The sequence below is a fragment of the Balearica regulorum genome, chromosome 23 (genome assembly GCF_011004875.1).
Source record: "Balearica regulorum gibbericeps isolate bBalReg1 chromosome 23, bBalReg1.pri, whole genome shotgun sequence".
Lineage (NCBI taxonomy): Eukaryota > Metazoa > Chordata > Aves > Gruiformes > Gruidae > Balearica > Balearica regulorum.
The window spans coordinates 3,545,206-3,566,066 of record NC_046206.1 but is presented as its reverse complement, the minus strand read 5'-3'; the positions used below and the strand labels follow the sequence as shown (position 1 = coordinate 3,566,066).

The following is a 20,861-nucleotide window of genomic DNA, read 5'->3' as shown; positions in this document are numbered from 1 at the left end:
GTGAAGCAAAGCTGCACACACAAGCAAAGCAAAATAAGGAATTTATTCGCTACTTCTCATTGGCAGCCCCCTTCCAGAAAGCAGGGCCTCAGCACGCCTAAGAGCTCCTTGGGAAGACACAAACCGTAACTACAAACGTTCTCCCTCCCTCGTTTCTCACAGATTTTAATGCCGAACGTGACATCGTACAGTGTGGAATACCCCTCGTAAGTTGAGCTCAGCTGTCCCGGCTGTGTCCCCTCCCAAGTTCTTGTACCCCCCCCAGTCCGCTCGCTGGTAGGGGGTGCGCGGGGGCAAAAAGAGAGACAAAAGAAAACCTCAGCACCGTGCAAGCGCTCCTTACCAGTGGCCAAAGTACTGGTGCATTACCAATGTTGTTTAGTCACAAAGCCAAAGCGTAGTATGGGCTGCTACGGAGAACATTAACTGTTAACAGCAATAAAGCCTGGCACACGTCCGCAAGCTGGCACAGCACATCAAGGCCTTGCAGTGACTCTGCACCCTGCGGGGGGGGGGGGGGGAGCCGCCGGCCATAGGGACAGAACCCCGCTGAACACTACCAAAGGGGCACAGCACAGCGTGCCAGGTCCGACAGCACCTCCCTTCCGCCTGTCGGTTGTGGGGAACTGGCTGCCCCCTGATCCCGCTGGCTCACGAGTGGACACTGCCCTTGGTTTTCCAGCAGCAGCGCCAGGCAGGGCACCAATATTATATTAATGTATATACTGAGGCTTGGCAGCAGCTTTCCCTCCCTTTCTAGCCAGCTTTCCCTTAAATATAAGCGAGAACAAGCTCCACAGGTAACTCCAGCTGAGACCACAAGCCACTCTGCTCAGAAAAGCCCGTCACATCCCACACCCTCTCCTTACCTGCGGAAGAGAAACTCGCACAGCTCTCCTGCCTGTGAACTAATGTGACCGTGAGCCACAGCACACGAGAGGTTTCCTGGAGCACCGGCGGCCAGCAAGGCAGAGCTCAGGGGTGACTCGATGAAAGACACGTAGATAGAGGGCTCTATGTAAAAGGTCAGCACGCTTTTCGCTCACAGTTAAAAAGAAAAAAAACGAGACCAAACTGGAGTTCCAGGGAGCTTTTATTGAGTTTAATCAACAAAATCAGGATTTTACCATTCATCTTTTTTGCACTCGGAACTCATGAAGCTCTTCACAAGTCAGTGCTGCGACGCACATACAGCCAGAGAAAATACATTCTCAACAAAATCAAGAGCTCCACTGGAAGAATTTGCCAATTACCGATTTAACAGAAAGCCAATTTTCCCCTCCCTCCCCTGAATGTTTTCAAGGACTAATCCACATTGTTTGCTGGTTAACAGTAAAGAATACCAACCTCTTGACTAGGGACTGGTGGATTACGATATTCCACCTGAATTGCAAATAATTTCTTTTCTTGAAATAAAAGTTCCAGTTTCTTTCAAAAAAGGGAACAGTGACTATTTTCTTCTCCTGACACCCCTTCCCCATAATTATTGGTTAAAATACAGCAAGGCTGTATCTTAATAAGCCCGTCCCTCCCCCCACCCCTCCTTACCCTTCCCTAACTTGTCTACAGCAGAATTTAACAATGCTTCCACGTAGGGACGTTTTAGCAACACAACGGTGAACTGAGCAAAACCTATAGGATAATCTGCCAAAACCTCATTTTGAAGATCGGATGCATGCTCTTTGGTCCACAGACCTGGTGTATCATGAAGAGAAACTGCGATGCACAAAAGACGGACCAGAAGTTCACAGCAATCGGAAAACTCCCTGCACGTACTACTGTTGCCCACCCTTTACCATGGCAGCCGCACCGCTGGAGTTCCTGGGAACGAAATTTGCTCCATCCTCAGAAAGCAACAGCTGCTCGGCCCCAGCGGCATTACAAAGAAGTCCAGCACCAGGACAAGAGCCACTGCAACGGCAGCTCGGGAGACGTGGCACACCATCTCCGCAACCTCTAGAACAGAAACCGAGGCAGGACAGCCGTCTGCTCGGGTTTGTGTCCTATCGGTCTTTTGAAAAAAATAAAACCAAAAATTGAACGTGTGAAGCATTTTTAAATCCTTGGAGCAGACACCCTCCCCCATCCCAAGTAAAAATAAAGAACAAAAGATCAGAATGAGATGATTTGATACCAACATGTACGCAACATGAATTCATGTTGAGCTTCCCTGTTCTTACCCACAAAAAAAAAAGTCACAGAGGGCAAAGGAAAGATGCTCCCATCTCATTCTGGAAATTGAAACATGTACTTGAGACCGACCCACCCCCCTCCCTTTGGGAAAAGCCCTCCAGCAACTGTAGTGCGCTCCTGATGGTGCACACCCAGAGACCAGCCTCTAGTTTCGCTCAAGATTCGCGTCACCCTCTTCACAGCCACTTCACCCAGCTGTGAAGCTCCATTTCATCAGAATCACCGAGTGACGCTTTTAGACGCTTTTAGACTTCCGAGGGGAAAAGTGCAGAATACATCAGATTCTTGTCCACATCACACCTTTGTCAGCGGAAGTATTTGACCTAGGGCTCATCGCTGAAGGCTCCAACTACCACGTAAATGTAAAGGCTGGTATGTCACCACAAAAACAGGAGCTTGCAAGCAATCTCAGGAAGCCAAGATTTATACACGCTCCTTACTCCTGGGTAGGGAAAAACACAATAACAAAAAAAAAAACCCCAAAACAAAATTAAAAGAAAAAAAAAACCAAAACAAAAACAAACTAGGATTAACCTAGTCCTTTGGAGCATCTTTCCATTTGCAAGATCGCATCTGTTAGAGATAGCCTACCAGCACCAAAAATAGGCTGCTTCCTTCTTGACAAGAAGCCGCCTAAAAACGGTGCCCCCGATAGTTTAGGTAAGTGCCAATCCTCAGTTAGAGGCCAAGTTTAAAGTAATACTTTCAAGAGTTCTGTGCTTCAAGAGGGACCATCAACGCATGGCACCAGGCTAACCTACCACAAATCCAAGCAGAGCACGCTCGTTTGACTTGACGTCACTATCCTGTTCTTGTTACGTGTGCGTGCCCCGGCAAGATACAAAACTTTTATTTACATTTTCCACGTCTTTGTTGCACTAGTATGATCCCTCCTCTGTCTCTCTGGAAAATCATAAGCTGGCTGCAGTACAAGAGCAAGATTTTACTTTTGGTCAAAGTTACCACCCACAAACTCCCACCCCCCACCCTCAAAAAGCACCCCAAAATTGTTTACATTTAGTACCTGCCAGTCAGATGTAAGCTGTGTGGCTCACAGAGCATCTGTGACCAAGCTCTTGAGTTTGTACTCTAGTGCAGCATTTGCTACAATTATGGAGTCACCGCTGACAAAAGGAAAAAAAAAAAAAATCCCAAACACAAAAACCTTTCCATCTTGTAAAGTTGTTGTCAGGAGGCACCTGGCTTCTATTTACCATCCTCAAGGAAACGGACAGCTAAGTCCGCCTTGTATTTCCAAACAATTTTACTCGAATTTAAAAAAAAAGGGTCAAAATAGGGAGAAATTAAGACGATTAATTCCTGCTTCAAAGGTAAGCAAGCGTGGTGTGAGTGCAGCATCTGTATACGCAATAAACAACTGAGCAAAAGGGACTGCATTCGTCCAGGTGCCTCCTGACAGTGTTGGTGAACAGGCTAAAAGGGAATTTAAAAAGAGTACAGTTTTTGATTTGTCTCACTCCTTTTGCCTGTAGATCAGGCCAAACATCAAGCATGTTGGGAGGGGCACAATTTAAAGCAACACTACTTGACCAGAAAGCACTTTTCAGCAATATACAATGCAAAATGACAGACAGCAATTCATGCCAAAACAGAGGAGATGGCAAGCAGCTTTCTGCAGCTTCTGACGTTAACAGGGGTTTGCCCTTACCTGCTCACAAGTCTGTATAGAGGCCACTCTGGGCAGAAAATGCACAATGCTGCAGGAAGTACATCAATCCCACAAAGCTCCAGAACTGTCAGTTTATGCATGTAAATTGGTTTTCTGTGGTTTCTCTCAAACTCAAATCCACGCCTTACGCGTACACCGCTCAGCAACACTGATACTCGCTGGATTTCCCTCGCGCCATGGTGGAACACCGGTCATGGCCCCCTTCAGAGCTTGTCAAGTTCCTGAAGTTTCTAAGGGGGAAATCGAAGAGCATCTCCCAACAGGTTGCGCTACAGATTTTGAGGCCTCGTAGCCCCACAAGTGATCTCTTCCACACGAGCGGTACAGGACAGTGTTGCTAGCACCAGAGCAAACCCACCCTGACAAGGGACGCTTGTAGAGGCCTGCTCTTCACGGAGGTCAGAGCACTTCTCATTGTTTAGTGTTGCAGAAAACTGAGCCCCTCTCATCTTTAGCTGCTCCCATAATCAGTCTAATCCCTTTAACCCCAGCAATCTTCATCACAAAAGAAAAAGTTATATATGAACCCAAACAGAAAAAAAAATCATATTTACAAAGTTTGTACAATATACACATCTGATTTTCTATGGGACACACTGCACCAGAGGAAAGAGGGCCATGGCTCTGAAACAAGTCTACATATCAAGTGCTGTAACTACTAATGGAGACTCTTATGGAAACCAGTCTTTAGTGTTCTGCTAGAGCATAGGGCTTTTCTTATGGCTCCTGCAAAGGATGACAGGCTACTCTTTCCTTCTGGAGCTATGATGCTGCACCTAATCAGCCCAGATTTTAAGTTGGTTTCATTTTAAATACAGGTATTTACAGTGTGGGTGAACTGCAGATGCATATCAACTCCTCCAATTAAAAAAAAAAAAGTTGAAGAAAAAAGTAGTATTACCAATACGTTTCACCTCCCAGCCCTGGGCTTGAGTACTTGGGGAGGAGGAGAGGGGGAAGAGAGGGGAACTTTGACCTGAAACCAAAAACGGCTGTTGATTCCTTGGGCTGTGTCGGAAAGGTGATATTCTGAATGGTCTCATAGCATAAGGCACTTTGCACGAATAAGTAACAAGCTCTTTAGCTTAAAAACAGATGAGTAACCAGGGAGAAGTTGAAATGCACTCAGTCGATGGTTGAAGAATTTGAAATAGCAGACAAGCTCGTGTTCATCAAGATTCTTCTCTTTTCAGGGTTTCTCTTCTTCCCTTGCTGCCCCTCCCACCCAAAGAAAAAAATTTTAAAACCAGCAGTTAGTGCAACTAATGTTCAATCAGCACACAGTGCAAACAAGTGGAAAAACAAAAAGACATTCCTCCTTTTATCTTCTTTCTTCCTTGCTGCCAAATTTAAAAAGAAAAAAAGGCCGAGCTCTTTAGTCTTCATAGTTCCGAAATGAAAAGACGAAGAAAAACCCACAAAGAGAAGGGTATCCCCAAAGAAACGATGTGTCACAGATCTGGATCAAAGGGCTTCACCTTCTGGCATGTGTAATCAAAGCCTAAAAAAAAACAAACCAAAAAAAAAAAAAAAAGAACAACCACAACACCCACAGTTAAATCAATTCTATGCAAAACCAGAACATAAGTAATGAATCACACTGACTATGTCGCAGCTCTAGAAAAGCAAAGGGCCTCTGGAACACCTTAACCACAGCTTTGCAGGAAGAGGTGCTGCTAACACCCTAATATACCTATGGAACATGACTACCTACTGGTTTCTTGTCCTTTAGGAAGCGGCAAACAGTTCTCGGCCAAGGTCACAGCATTCCCCTTAAGGAAGCCACCCAAGAGCCTTTTCCAAGTTCAAGCGGGATTTTTTTTTTTTAATTTATTTATAAAACACAGAGAAAGCTCAGCCAGCAAAGCAGACGCTGCAAGTCAGCTTAGCATGCGTGACTGGCTAGGGCTATCCTTGAACAATTTCAAAGAAGGGACATAGGTTCATTTTAACCCTATCTAGCAGTCTGCTTCTACAGCCTTTTTTTTTGTGTGTGTCAGTCAACCGTGAAGAATTTCAGCAGCTTCATTGGGATTCTCTTTCTAATTCATGATCTCTGAGAAGAGGACACAAAAGATTGATTTCTAACCCTAACTGTACGGTGCCTGATCTTGCACGATACAGCATCTTAACTAAAACCAGATCAAACATCATCCCATAGCTATTTTCCTTGACTGCAACGCAGGGCGAGTCTTCTACTTATAAAAGGACTCGACTCAGCAGTTTTTCCTCAGATAACGATCAGAAAGGGCACACTTAGGAGTCTCCGACAGTGAAATCTCATTTTCTTGTAAAGCTACGTAGACGACCTCGAGTGGCAGCAAAGATGAATTACAGCTTTGCTGCCTACTTTGTTTACTTGCAAGAGTTCTATCAACCAAAGGATGCAAAAGATGCAGCACCTTTAGCTTGAACCTGTTCCTTCTAGCCGGTGAGGTGCTTAGGCTCTTCTGTCAGTGCTCTGTTCTCAAAGCTACACGTTTTCTCTCCTCACCTGTTTGAGGACCACCTTCCTCTCTGCCCCTCACCGGCTTCTCATTTTAGCTAAGCAATACAGAAAGAATTCCTTAGGCTACTAGTAGCCATCCCAGCCTCTCCAAAAACCATTCCTCATTCCCTCTTTCCCCCCGCCCCATTTTCCGTCTCCTTAGCATATGGTCAGCATTTGAATTAAAACAACTAAAAATTACTCATCCTCCCCTCCCAGCTTCAGCACATCCACAGAATTCCTTGCACTGACAGTCTATTTCAAACCCTTGTTTCCACATTCAGAGCCTCTTCAGCACATCACTTTCCCTCTTCCCCTGCAGTAAGATTCACACACCAGCTCTTCTTTCATCCAACACAACTTCTCTATTCAGGAAGGCATTTACTTACGCACATGTTTACTGTTTCTCATCTTCTACAGGTTCACTGTGGTATTCTGCCACATACAGGCTCTTGTCAATGTTGCTCGGTATGGGTTTAATTTCAGTTCCCAACTGCTCCTCAATACTTTTCAGGTTGAATCGATCATCATAGGTGATCAAGTTGATGGCCAGGCCAAGGTGACCAAAGCGACCTTAAAAAAAAAAAAACAAACCAAAAAACAACCAAACTGAGTAACTGAAGGCTGATTGGAAAAGTCTGCAGACTGTGGAGTTATTAACATCACACTGATGATAAAAGCAGATCCAGACCCTGCCACAGGTCTCTACAACTTTCACACGGGTTTTTGTTAAGAAGCTTCGTAGTGCTAGAGAAGTAAGAAAACCCGGGAGGTTCAAAATGCTCTGACCAAACCTCCTCATTAATTACCAACAAGAAGTCTTCCGCTACTGCATTATGCACGTCCATCCCTTCTTCAGTAACAGGAGTTCTTAAACAAGCCTGAACTACAAAGTTCAAGTACACCAAGTTCCTTTCTTAAGAGTATATTTTGACGATGTCCAGACATTAGAAGCATACCTTGGAGCGCATGCAGAAGAAAACTACGCTTAAGACATCACAGAAGCTAAGTTTTCAGTATAGAGTTCTCCTAAACTGCAAACAGGAGCATCAGTAAGTCTCCTGAGATTAAAGCAAAATACAGGGGTTTTTTCTCCCCCTCATTAGGCTGTCAGGCCAGTTTCAAGAGAACCACCCCTTATTCAGATATTTGTGAGGCTAACCACATCTGAGATGATACCCAAAACCAAATTTGTCAGGGGGAAAAAAAAAATAAAAAATCAAAAGCTACCTGAAATAATTCTCAGATACAGTAATAAATAACAGAAACAGAAATAAATAACAGAAATAACAGCAAAACCGCACCTAAAAGACGTTTTTTGTCTCACCTGATCTGCCAATACGATGGAGATAAGTCTCTGCCAGCTTTGGGAAATCAAAGTTTATCACCACATTCACAGCTTGGATATCAATACCTCGGGTAAACAGATCTGAAAGACAATCCAGGTCATGAAGAAAGTTAATTTCAATGAAATCAAATGCCGACGGTATCTAGGGTGGAAAGATTAACAATGATTAACACTGGCTTGCACTAGTTTCCAGATATAAGCTTCCTCTGTATCAAAGACAATTTAAATGCAATTCTGTTACGGCTTCTTCTTGCTCTTGATCCATTACAAACATGAATACAAGAACAACGACCAAAACAGCAGATCTGCACATCTATGCTGGAGAAGTGATTACCGCAAAGCTAGTTTTTTCCACCTTAAGACTATTTCTGAGCAGCATCTCCTCACACATGATTGTACATTGCCAATGTCACAACAGACTTGAGATCAGAACTACATCCCGCTAACTCAACTCTCTTTTGTTCTAGTGATTTTTGTTAAGACGACCTGGACACATGCAGTGATCAGCAGATGCTGCCGCGGTACTGCCCAAACAGGCCATACAATGGAGAATTCTGATCATACACAGGCCAATCAAAACTATAAAAATATTGAGAAAAGATGAGCTATAAACATTTAAAAGAATCAGCAAAACTTACTCAGGTGATCCTAACCACAGTTCTACCGATATTGCGTAAAGCCTACAGCCCAACAACTCAGAGAGCACTCACAAGTGAAAATACACAGAAAACATAACTAGTGCAGAAAATACTCTCACAGTAAACCAATTTGTTAGCAAGCTGCACCTTCATGGTTAGTCACAAAAGTTCACATGCCTAAAGGAGTGCTGCACCCTGCTACACGCAGGCCTGACAAAGACATCTTACCAAAGCATACTGGTTTATTGATCTATTTATTACACCTGGGCTAACGGCTAATCCCCTTTCTATCACAACCTTTAGAAACAGGAAAACAGTTACGAACTCTTACCAGTGCAAACAAGATTGCGGCATAAGCCGTTTCGGAAATCGTGAAACACACGATTGCGGTGCTCCTGGAAATAAATATATATATGTATTAAAAAAACAAGAGCAAAACATAGTGACAAAACCCAACAGCTGTGACTTTCAGGTGTTTTCAAGTTACAAACACTGAACTTCAATCACCTGAATTCCTCCCCCTCCTCATTAGAGAACAGCTGAGTCAAAGCTGCTAGTACATATTTTTTAGCACTCCTTGCCCATATATTCTAAAGAACTTACCAGAAGTAAGTTGGTACCACTTTTATGCAAAGACACTTAACTGACTGTGTTTCAAAGCCTCCTGCAGAGGCATCAAAGCCATCTCAGAATAGGAATATCTTAAGTTACAATGAGCATCAAGGAAGTTAAGCTTATATTTTGACTATCACCATCCCCCAGCCCCCTGCCAAATTCAATGCATGTTTTATTCATTCCCTTAAAAATCGGAAGTCAGCAGTAACTTCATTTTCTAGTATGGATTCAGTATTACGGGTGAGATGAGCCAATTGTCTGTGAAGACTCTCCTCTCACAAACAAGTCACTTTGGGCAATACAAAGATTAAGTAGTATCACTGTTAAGGAGCGAAGTTAACAGCGGGAGCGAACAAGTTGAAGGTTTCCACACAAACATACTAGACGATCTTTGTGGCAAAATGCAGGTGACTGATCAAAAGCATACAAAAATCAGACTTCAAGGAACCCATTTGTTGTTGTTGTTCTTAACACTGACACCACTTCTATTTCTCCTTGCTTTACTGGTCTGCATATGGCCCAGCAAACACCAGCATTACCTGTCAGTTCCGTGAACAGCAAGCTAGGTTTCCTCTAAAGCTTTCATTTGAATTTATTCTAGCTTACATATAAAATGAAAAAAATAAAGTACTACTGTTTTACATCCGTCACATCAACCTTCTGACAGCTTTTAGTATGCTCGCTGAAAACAAGGAAATTACAAGTATGAAGCTCGAGGACATATGGAGCTAACGTACAATTAACAGAAATCTCTGCATCAGCCAAGCATCACTGGCATTTTTCATCACCTACACCAAGGCCACGGGCACTCAGTTGCCTTACAGCAGTCGCGGGCTTTCTCCAAGAGGCTAGATCAAAGCCACTGCCCCGACTTCCCCGATTGCCCTGCAGTCACAGTGCAAGATTTACTGTTCGCCAAGCCACGCAGGGTGCTCAATCGGCCGAGTATTGGGGTTTCTGTTGTTTGTTTTAAATCACACTCATTTTCATCTGTCAGTTACACTGCATGGTCTACCGTGGCTCCCCATGCTGGCGAGAGCAAGGCAGCAGCAATAAGAACCGTGCCTTTGGGCCACGGTCTGTACTTACACCGAGCTAGAGCTAATTAACCTGACCTGAAGTACTCTTAAATACCAACTGACCAGCTACACTGAATAGTCTGGAAAGAAGGGCGGGGGCGCGTCTCAAAACCAAATTGATAGCAAAGCAATACACATTTCGGTTTTCAAAGAACATGCACATTTAAAGCAAGCACGAGACTTAATTCAGCTACACGGTAACGCTCGGGGTGGCATGAAATAAAACTGCCATAGACACATACTCACCTGCCTCATTTTAGCATGGATATAGAAGCAGGAATAGCCCAGCTGGGAGATCTTTTTGGCTAGCAATTCAACCCGTTGAGAGGAGTTGCAGAAAATGATCGACTGGTTAATCTGGAGCTGAACATATAAGTAGCATGCTCAGTAAATGCAGCATTTTAATAACAAATGATCCAAGACCTAAGTCTAAATCCCTTCCAGAAAGACAGCGAAGCAGGTATGCTGCTGGTAATTTACACACTCTATAATTTTCTACAAGAGGGGGAAAAAAATTAACAAAGTTCTGTAACACAAAGGTGCAGGACAAGAAGCTGTCTTTGCCGCCCTCAGCCTTACTCTCGTTTCCAAAAGGAAAAAAAGCTTCTGCACGTTCTTGACCCAGCCCTACTGCTTACCCTGGAAAACAGCGTATTGAGGCAGTGTACTTTCTGACGCTCAGTTACATAGGCGTAGTACTGGGTAACTCCCTTCAAGGTCAGCTCCTCCATCAGATTAATCTCATAGGGTTTCTGCAAATGGGAATTCTGAAAAACAAAGATAAGGATAAAGCAGGTATACCTACATGCAAAACAACCTAAGTACTGCCCACCCTCCGGCACATTTAACTTCCTCCGCAGCAAGGATGCACTACCTAGCCATTCGCTCTTCATGCTATACACAAAACAGACAGGGTGGGTAAATTTCATGAAGGATTACTTATAAATCCAAGGCGACTGAGCAGGCCAAACAGGAGCACTCTCTGGAGGCAAATCAGGGCAGACAGCACGTTAACTAATGTACAAAGAGGAAAATAGTACCTCATAGGCAAGAACTGCACGTAGCTAGCTTTCCCATTAACGCTACTGCGGGTCGAAAATTACTTTCAAACTTCTGTCCTAGATTTAGGCTCATTTAGATTAAACCAGTGAAGTCGGGATGCATTTTAAAAAAACCCGAGCTACGCGCTACTCATTCACACACTTCACGTGCAGTGTCGCCACCGTCACGAATGTCACTCACCATGAACTTCTGTACACTCAAAGGGAAAGTGGCCGAGTAGAGCAAAATCTGTCTGTTTTTAGGTAGCGTGAGAATAATGTCTTCCATTATTTGAACAAAATCTTGAGACAGCAACTTATCTGCCTGTAACAACACAAGTAATAAAGAGTTAGCTAAATTAATGGGGCAAGATTTCAGTCTTCTGGTAGCACCACATTTTGGGGGGGGCGGGGTGGTGGATGATGGGGACATAGGACCAAAGAAAGCCCCAGAACACCAGGAGCATTATCCCTGCCCTTATGATGGGACTGTCCCCTTTGGAGCATGCATCACGCTCCAAAAGATGTGTGATTTAGCTGCTGGAGACAGGATTCATCAGCAAAAGGAAGTTTACCCTCTCCCGGTTTTCAGCACTTTGATTTAAACAGAATCAAATTCAGGAAAAATAAATGGAATCTAAATTGAAAACAGTTATCAGGGTTCTGATCAGAGTCATCCAAGAGCTTTCGCACAACTATTTTCTCAACCCTTCACTCAGAAGCCTGTACTGTACTGGACATTCATATATCAGTTTTATATACAATTATGTGGTAAGCACAGCTTGCTCATTATAAAGTGAAACCAAATGAAATGCGTCCCTTCATTTCAGAATAGACTGTTAATCTATTCTTCAGGAACAGCAAAGATGACAGGAAAGGCAAATCTTCCCAGGTTCCTTTCTTAGAAGATTCACACGCAGAAAAATTCTTCTGCCAAAATACCTTCTCAAAAGTACTGAGAAATGGATGAGCTATAAACTCATAGTGTCTCTAAGCAAAGTTTGATTTGTTGCTGTGCATAACGGGGAGACTTGCTGAGACGCATTACTGCTTTAACTTGGTATTAATATCCCAAAATGCTTAACACGAGAAACTTGCCTCATCCAATACTATCATCTGGACATGCTCAACTTTTGCTACTCCTTTTTTGATGAGATCGAGAATCCTCCCAGGGGTAGCTATCACCACATGCACTGTAAGGTTAGAAGAAGGGGAGGGGGGAAAAAAATGGTTAAGGCAACTAAAACAACGTTTCTGGCATTCGCGTCCGTGTTTCACACAAACAGTTTGAGAATAACTGCAGCATACAAACAGCGAATAAGACATCGTAGTCTGTTCTGTAACAGACAAACAATAACAAGCAGAAATCCTACTGCCACACTGTAAAAGCCACCAACAAAAAGCAACTGTAGAGTAGCAAAAGTGCTCGGACCTGTATCATCAAGCCTCATTATGTCGTCTCGCAAATTGGTTCCTCCCGTTGTTGCCATCACTTTGGCACCTCCCATGTGTTTGCTGACCTGGATACAGATTTGACTGACCTGCAGGGCTAGTTCACGGGTGGGAACGATCACCATTGCTGAAAGTTAAAAGCGTCGGCATCAGTTACTAGTAACGCACTGTATCTTAAATAACAATCCTTAGAGGAGACAGAGACTTTATAAAAGCTATACTTCTACGATTTGGGAGTTCCACTCTGGATATCCTGAACAAAACCTAGAAACTGCTTACGACAAGGTAAATTCCCCGCAAGGGTTCTCCATCTGTTGACGTTCCCTCCACAGGAGTTCCCCAGTCGGCACGTTTGCCTGCTACTCCAAATCCGCTTCCCATGGCAAGACTGTAAAGTCCAGAAGACGTCCTCCATTTCAAGCTTATGAAAGCAACTGTGGGACTTTCAAAAATTCCACCTCCCCTCCACCACTCCCTATTAACTTTCTTTGAAAGCACGAGCAGATAACCTACGTTGCTCAATTTCATTGACCAGTTTGAGATTTGAGTCCGCTACGTAGCGACTGATACCATTACCTGGCTGCAGCTAAGCAAGATCCATCTCAACTGACCTTGTATATTGTCCTTCTTTAAGTCTAGTCGTTCAAGTAAAGGAATGAGGTAGGCTCCACTCTTGCCCGTTCCGTTTTTCGCTCTAGCCAAGATATCCCTACCAGATAAAGCAATGGGGATGCTCTCCTCCTGAAATGCAATGACAGACAGCGCATGAGCAATCGTAAGCCACGCTCACCAAAGAGGCCGGCCAAATTTAACTCTCCTTGCTAAGAGTACCACGTGAAATCCGACTGTTTCATGAACGTAATATCCTGCAACCGCAAGCATCGCAGACTCGCAAGAGGAAGGAGTTACGCCTATCAGTAAAGAGTTCCCCAACAAAGCAGTAGCTCTGCTCCCCATATCCCACTTAAAAGTCCTTGTCTTGCTTGGTCATAAGAGAACTGGTGATCAGGTACCACAGGAATGGTAAACCCACACTGATAAACTAGGAAAAAAGTGAAAAAGTAGGAAAAAAAGGGAAGAGACCACAACAGTCACTATCAAACTCCTCCTATGGAAAAAAATACCCACCCATATCTTAACATCAGAACCACCTCAGCCAACGTAATTCAAACCTGCATGCTCCTGTAACATACTTCTCATAAAACCAGCAGGCTTTCCTTGTGAAACTTCAGCCATTCGAACACAGGCCCCAAGGTTTTTTTTTTGTTTACTACCTTTTACGTCAACATCTAAGGAACCCTCACAGCCTTTTGGAGACACGGCATGGTTAGAATCTGTTTTAAAGCAGACAAATTACCTAAAAGCCGTGGCTTTCTCGTGCCTTAGGGAGACAGAGGGGCAGAGCTGTGTCAATGATAACCCTCCAAAGAGCAATTAAAAGAGAGTTCGACCTCCCCACCCCCCTGAAGTTTGCACATCAACAGTTCTTAATGGAACAATCCTTAAAAGTAAACTCACTATCACATTAACATCTCTCCCATAGTCTGTATTACGCTCCTTTTGGATGCTTACGATAAAAAAAGCTGAGACCGTGTGATAAAGCCATAGTTAACTTTGTAACAACTACAGGTATGCGGCCTATGGTAACTCAAGTTTTCCGGAAAATTTACAGAACAGCCCTGTTCTCGCTGGCGTTACTTATGCGAAGGATGTTACTGAACAGAGCATTAACGCGCTAATGCCTCCAGAGCAAAAGGAAAATCCGAGTTAACTTCTCCAAAGCCTCAGTTCCATCTCTAAGTCATCCAACGCATGACTTGGTGATTTAGTCGAGCGTTAGAAATTCTCGCCTTCCCCAAAGGGCCGCCCAAGTTCTACCGTTCACAACCCCTATTTTCCCAAATCATGACGTGAGTATCTGACATTTAAACATAAGAATTTCAGTAAATTTATAAAAATTAAATGCTGCTTGTAAGTAGTCTTGTTTGTAAACAACCTGAATAGGAGATGGTTTTTCCCAGCCCATTTCAAAAATTCCCATCAGCAACTCCCGTTTCAAACAGTAATCTTCAAACTCGTTTCCTTTTGTGGAGGTCACGTCCTGAATAATCAAAAAAAAAAAAAAGCACATCCATGAGATTAGGTCATACAACCCGCAGCTGTAGATTGGTCTGACTCAATGAGAGACTGCCTATGCAGGAAGGCCACAAAGCGCATTCCATTACTATACAGAAGCTCCCACTAATCTGTGCAATACCATAGAGTGGAGAAGGAAACATTAGCTTTCTCATAACCAAATACAGCACGGCGAACACACACTAACATCTTTCGATCTGCCTCGCAAGAGACACTGGCAATCAGTCCCACCCTGTAACACTAATAAAGTAAGAAATCCACAGTAAAGTGTTTCTGAGCTTTCCAAGAGAAGCATCTCTCCCCCAAGCAGTTGCAGAACAAATTAATTCTTCATTTAAAACAGCAAGAGCTGAACGGCTTTTAAATCATTGCTTAGGACAAATATTTTGCCACTGCAGCTTCTCCCGCATCTTTTATTTAATATTTATTCCTACAATTCAACCATCCTTACCGAAGTTTTGATTCTCAAATCCTTTGGAGGGAGTTTTAAAGTCTTCTTCCAGTCATCACCAGGTCTACAGCAAAAATAAAATACAAATAATTTTTTTTAAAAATCTGGTTTAATAATTTCATTTTGCATTTTTATTTTCTTCAATACAGCGATGAACATGTAATGTTTTCAGCTCCCGAAAGCTTAAAGCGCCTACACATATCAGCTTAAGTCCTCTCTGAGCTAAGCAGGATGCAACAGGCAGGAAACCGTATACAGAGAAAATCAGCAGTCTGCCAAGCACACAGAGAATTTGTGAAATCTTTATCCAGTCATGATTCAAGTCCCATTTTTAGGGCACTGAATCAATCCAGTAGAACACAGATTTAAAACTCAGCACTGACTTAGTCATATGACAGAAACTGGCTATAATAAATCCACACAAGAATACTTCATCGCTTAAAAGGAAAAAAGAAAAAAAAAAAAAAAAAAAGAAAAATATCTTGCCCAGGGAACATCCATTCTTAATTCATGAGTAATGCGAGAAGATAAAAAACACTTTCAGGGAGAAAATTAAGCAAGCACACACTCCATTTGTTGATCAAATGTTGCCTTTTGCTTTCAGTGAGATTTAGACATTCATGTTCTCTCGAAAGCCCCTGTACAGAGGAGAGTAAGTCCTTCTCTTCCCCAATCTCAAGAAGTTCTGAGTGAATTTTGAGAAGTCATCAGTTTTGTTACAGTAACTCAATTAATTTAAAAAGTTAGAAAAAAAAGCGGGGGAGGGGGAACGAGTTAAGCAAACTTTAGGATCCTGACCATTCCATTACACACTCTGACACCAGCCGGCATTTCTTTTGCAAGTAATCGAGTAACAAAATAAAGTGAATGTTGTTCAGGGGGAGGAGCAACCATGGGGGAAAAAAAAAGAAAAGGAACACATTACCGTACCATCCAAGTCTTTTATATTTTTCAGAATTTCCAACCGGCACACACACGTTTTATTAGCATACTTCCAAAACCAGTTTGATGGTAGGAGGGTATCACAGTGGTACCATATTATCTCAGCTCAGGTTTTGATAAATTAAAGCCGGAGCGTTACACTGAGGACAGCAAGTGCTACTATTTAAGACCAATGACAGAAGATAAGCGACTTTAAAGAATTTCTCGCCATGAGAAAGAACAACAACAAACAACTGAAAAGCATACACAACTGCACTGAGACTAGGTGGCGTTTCCTCCTCTGTCTTAAATTTCAGTTCGGTTCCTTCCCACTCCCCAACTTCCCTCTCATACGGCTCGCAATGAGCAAAGAAAACAGGATGCTGCTGCTGTTGCTGCTTAGCGGGCTACCTCTGGCAAGCGGCTACACATTCTGAAAAGCAAAGCATCAAATTTGATTTTTCACAGCAAACCCATTGCAAAGATCATCGTTGGAGAAGCTCGCACACAGAAATACAGCCTCCTTTTCATAACGCGCATCACAGGACGCTTCTAACCACGGGTGTCACGAAACGACAGAAGAAAACTTTTTAAACGTGGGAACCCAAGAACGCTTTCCCGTACATGACTTTCGATCGTTATTTTTGTGGCAGCTGATACAAACACTTACTTAATAGCGGTGGTCATACTCTGTGCTTGCTGTTGAGTGCCGTTATTGATTGTGTTGGCATTTTTCAGCTGGTTCATCTGTTGCTGAGTTTGTGTGCCTCCACCTCCTGGGCCCCCGCTGGGTTTTACAGGGCCCCTCAACTGCCCGTTCTGACTGGATAGACCCATTATAACAGGGTTCTCTGTTCTGGCCGTGCTCATGTTTTTATTTTTAAAGATGTCTTTTTAGACTTCAAAACTTTGAAAGTCAGTACAGAAACTGTAATAACAGTTTATTAGACTCTCCAAAACGAAGAGATAAATAAGTCTTGCTCAATATATGAGTCCTTTATTGCAATGCAGGCAAGCACCTGTAAGTCACTCAAAAGTAAAGTAGTAACTTGCTCTGATGCACTGTGGATCAACTTTTTTTTAAAAAAAGCCCTCTAACAAAGTTGAGTTATATCAGAATTCACTTGCTTCAATCTGAAAGAGAAGCAGACAAAAAGAATTAGTATGTGGATTTTTGTCTACGTCAACCACATCAGTTTACCTTTGTATTTTAAGAATCGCTTCTTCCCAGGCAGCGTGCGGCGACAGTACTCGCTTTTCTGTTTTCTTGGCGATAATTATCAAGACGCGTGTCCAACTTCCCTCCCCCCCTTCCTATAAAGCTGCACCCACCACCTTCAAGTCACCAAAGATAATTTTCTAAAGAGCTGTAGTTTCAGCGACCTTCCAGTGAGTAACCGCTTGAAAAATACTACCTGCCACCCCCCGTACAGTAAGCGTGAATTGTATCAATTGCTTTCCTGGATCTTGAAATTCCCCCACTTCTAGGACACGGCAAAGCAGCCCTAAAACGCTGCGCAATAACGATATGCACAAGTTTGTGACAGGAAGCAAGACCACAATATCAAGTGGACGTTCCAGTTAGAACTGACAAAACCCCTAAGTTACTCTCATCACCCTTTTTCACTTTGAAAGGGAAACAGAAATTATGTTATCTTTTATTAAAAAAAACCAAAAACAAAACAAAAAAAACCTCTACACAAACAAAACACCCCCCAGCTTACCCTCCTCCAACCCCAAAAGTTAGTTCAACCAGCTTACTCAAACACCATTCAGAATAGCGAAACTAACGATATCATCGAGCTGAACTGACAGTAGCTTCCTGTTTTGTTAAGTCCAAGTGACCGAGCCTAAAACTGAAGCAGTGAGTAATATACATTTACACTAGCTATCTAGCTTCCTGCTTACAGGTTCTGTGTGACGTTACCTTCCAGCTGTCAGTAACAACTCATATTGCACTCAAAAGATAACATTTGGTACACATGACTTAATATCGACACCGTATTTAACAGAAAGGTTGGCAAAACTGTAAAGAGATAATGCAAAGCCTACACCTCCCATAAAATAAGCATGGCCCAGAGCTGAAAAACTCCTTACGATGATGCTAGAGAGCCAAGACATTCCTAGTCTGAAAGCTTTCAAAGGAACAGAAAACAGGCTCGCCTGTACACATTCTCATCGCAACGCATCCCTATCTTGGAAAAACGCAAAGGAAAAACCAGCAGGCTACCGCTTCCTAACTTCAACGTCCACAAAAAACCGCGCGTTTCCCCAGTGAATAAAAGGCCCGTTCAAGAGGATGGAAAAGGAATTCAGACTCTTCCCAGCTGTTCGCAAGCATGTCAATCCTAGCTTCACAGCAAAACTTTAAAGTTTGAAGAACTAGGATTCTTCTGCTAGTTATCTCCCTGACTGGAACTACTGTTTCAGGGCATCTTTTAAGAGAGAGATCTCCTACCCGTTAGCTTTGTAAAAACCGGACGAGACACTAAAGTAACCAGGGCCGCCTGAAAGAATCGGATACCAACACCGAAGAGTTCTCTAATGTTGTGGGAGGCGGAACCTCTCAGTCCCTTTAGGTCCCTCGCCCGTAACCATCCTTTAAAAAGGACGGTGATTAAAGGAGAACGCACGGCCTCAGCAAGCCCAACAAACCTCCCCGTTCACGAGACGAGAAGCGCCACCATTTCGCAAACCGGCGGTCCGACGGAAAAAAGGCCCCCCCGCACCACGACTCCCGGTCCCCAGGCGCAGACCACGTAGGCAGGCGGACCGGCGGTCAGGGCAGCGGCCGCCAGACCTTTCCCTTCCCCCCGCCCGCAACCGACCCCCCGCGCCTCGGCGGAGTAGAGTCGGGCCAGGCCGGGCCGGGCCGGCCCCGGCACAAAGCGGTCGCGCAGCTCGCCCGGCCGCAGGAGCCCCCGCGGTGCCCATTGTTTCCGGCCAGCCCGGGCCCCGCACTGCGGCGTCGCCCCCGCCGCGACAGAAAGCGCCGCGGCCCCCGGACCCCGCGGCGAGGCCGGCGCCGCCCGCGAAACGCAGCTGCGCCACACCGGCACCTCCCGCCCGCGAACAATGGAGCGGCCCCCGCCCGCTGCCCGGCCGCTCGGGCCGGCAGCGAGCACCGCCGCGGCCCCGCCCCGCACGCCGGCCCCGCGGCCCAGCCGCTCCCGGCCCTGCCCTGCCCGGCCGGCCACCCCCGCCCCGCTCGCCGCCCCCCCCCCCCCCGGCGCCGCCAGGCCCGGCTCAGGCCCCGCCGCTCCCGCGGCGCGCCGCAGGCCGCGAGGCTCGGCTGGACGGCAGCGGCACCCCCCGCCCCGCTCCCACGGGCCCGCGCCCACCCCAGCGCCCTGGCCCGTCCTCACCGCCACCAGCCGCGCTCCCCCCTCGCCCAGGTATAAAATCCTCTCGCTCCCCCTTGGTGCCTTGTTATGGCGACTCAACGCTCCAAGATGGCGGCTTCCTCCTTCCTCCTGTGCGCCCTCCCCCTCCCGGCAGGGCAGGCCGACCCCGCCCCTCACGCACGCACTCACGCACTCACGCACGGCGCGCTCCACGCCCGGCCCCTGCGTGGGGTCCTCCGCACCGCTCTCCCGTAGCCACGTGACCGCCGCCGGACGGGGAAGCGCTGAGGGGCTGGCGGCCTGCGCCCCTCCTCTCCCCGTTCGATCCCGGGCCGGTGCTCCGGCGGCCACAGGGCCGAGGAAAGAGAAGCGTGGGCCCGGGGTCACTGCGGAGAGAGAGCGGTCACGGGGCAGGCCTTACCGTCGCTGGCGACGGATGGAAACCGCCATCCCCGCTGAGCGCTCTCGCTCGGAAGCGGCGCGCGCGCACGCGACTGGGACGTGGCGGCGTGACAAAAGTACAACGAAAACGCTCCCGTTTCCCACCGGGGTGGTGGTGGTGGTGGTGGGGAAAGCCGGGGAAGTTCACGCGACCTCGTCACGCGGTCACCGCGACAACGCAGCTAACGTAACCGCCAAAGACGGGCCCACGGCTCGCAGGAGCCGTGGCCGCTGAGCACGACCGGTTGGCAACCGTTAACGGCCTCTGTAGGTAGCCGTTACGTAGACGAGGATTTTGTCAAACTCGAGGTGCAACGGGAACGTAATCTTAGACGCTGACCTAAAAATGCCGGTAATGCCAAAACCGTTCTGCAGGCAAATCCTTGTTCAAGTATTTCTCCAAATATTTTCACAAAACGGGCACAAAAAAGGCAGGGAAACCCATTTGTTTCTCCTCGCGTCGTGGCCGTTTCTCCGAGTTCCTCAGGTCTTTAGATCATTGTTTATCCCTCCCCCCCCCGATCACTGCCGTCAGCGACCCTTCCAGCGTGACAATTTCACGTATTCCTGCCCGATTCTCATGGGAAATAAGATCAGCACAGCCTCATCCTCCGTCTCTTTCCTCCGTTCGCTCCCAGACAGCTACCTGCTGCTCCGCCGTGGTCCTGAACTGCCGTCCCCTGGGGCAGAGAGGGCGCAGCTCCCTTGTCGGCCGCTCTCCTGCCCGATGCATCCCTCTTTCTTTCTAACGCTTCTCTGTTCCGAGCACGGCACGAGCAAAAGGAACCCGAAAAGACAGGCGTTGTGCCTTCGTATGCCAGGGGACTGGAGAAGCTGCATCTCACCTGTCTCTTGCGGTGCCAGCTCGTTGGCCGAAGGGCGCAGCAGTTACAGCCGGAGAAGCTTCGACTCCCCCATTCCTGCAGTCAGGGGCACGCGCCGGGCACGACTTTTGTTCTCTGGCATCCGCTGCGGCTGCTCTGGCCCCGCTGTGCGAGGACCAGTGTTTCACCTCGGCGCTTTGC

The 20,861-nt window shown here is 45.9% G+C and overlaps 1 protein-coding gene across 2 annotated transcripts; it reads right to left on the bottom strand.

Annotated features, from left to right (window-relative positions):
* Positions 1 to 1,075: 1,075 nt before the first annotated feature.
* DDX6 (DEAD-box helicase 6) lies at positions 1,076 to 19,592 on the bottom strand. 2 transcript variants are annotated; one of them, XM_075774668.1, is made up of 14 exons: positions 19,417 to 19,592; positions 16,722 to 17,185; positions 15,131 to 15,194; positions 14,540 to 14,644; positions 13,155 to 13,284; positions 12,524 to 12,670; positions 12,190 to 12,284; positions 11,294 to 11,416; positions 10,690 to 10,818; positions 10,298 to 10,414; positions 8,689 to 8,752; positions 7,699 to 7,800; positions 6,765 to 6,944; positions 1,076 to 5,384 (listed from the first exon to the last, which is right to left on the bottom strand). In XM_075774668.1, the coding sequence occupies exons 2-13, from the start codon at positions 16,919 to 16,921 to the stop codon at positions 6,769 to 6,771; spliced, it is 1,452 nt and encodes a 483-aa protein (XP_075630783.1). In that variant the 5' UTR covers positions 16,922 to 17,185; positions 19,417 to 19,592; the 3' UTR covers positions 1,076 to 5,384; positions 6,765 to 6,768. The 2 variants fall into 2 exon arrangements, with proteins under 2 accessions (XP_075630783.1, XP_075630782.1); XM_075774667.1 differs by having other exon boundaries at positions 11,294 to 11,412; positions 12,186 to 12,284; positions 19,417 to 19,554.
* Positions 19,593 to 20,861: the final 1,269 nt, after the last annotated feature.

Excerpts from the sequence above, each read along its gene's own strand:
- DDX6 (XM_075774668.1), bottom strand. The coding sequence starts at position 16,921 with ATGAGCACGGCCAGAACAGAGAACCCTGTTATAATGGGTCTATCCAGT. Across the intron at positions 12,285-12,523 it reads AATGAGGCTTGATGATACAG|TGCATGTGGTGATAGCTACC; the intron begins GTCCGAGCACTT and ends CTAACCTTACAG. Across the intron at positions 10,819-11,293 it reads TGAGTGTACAGAAGTTCATG|AATTCCCATTTGCAGAAACC; the intron begins GTGAGTGACATT and ends TTTGTTTTTCAG.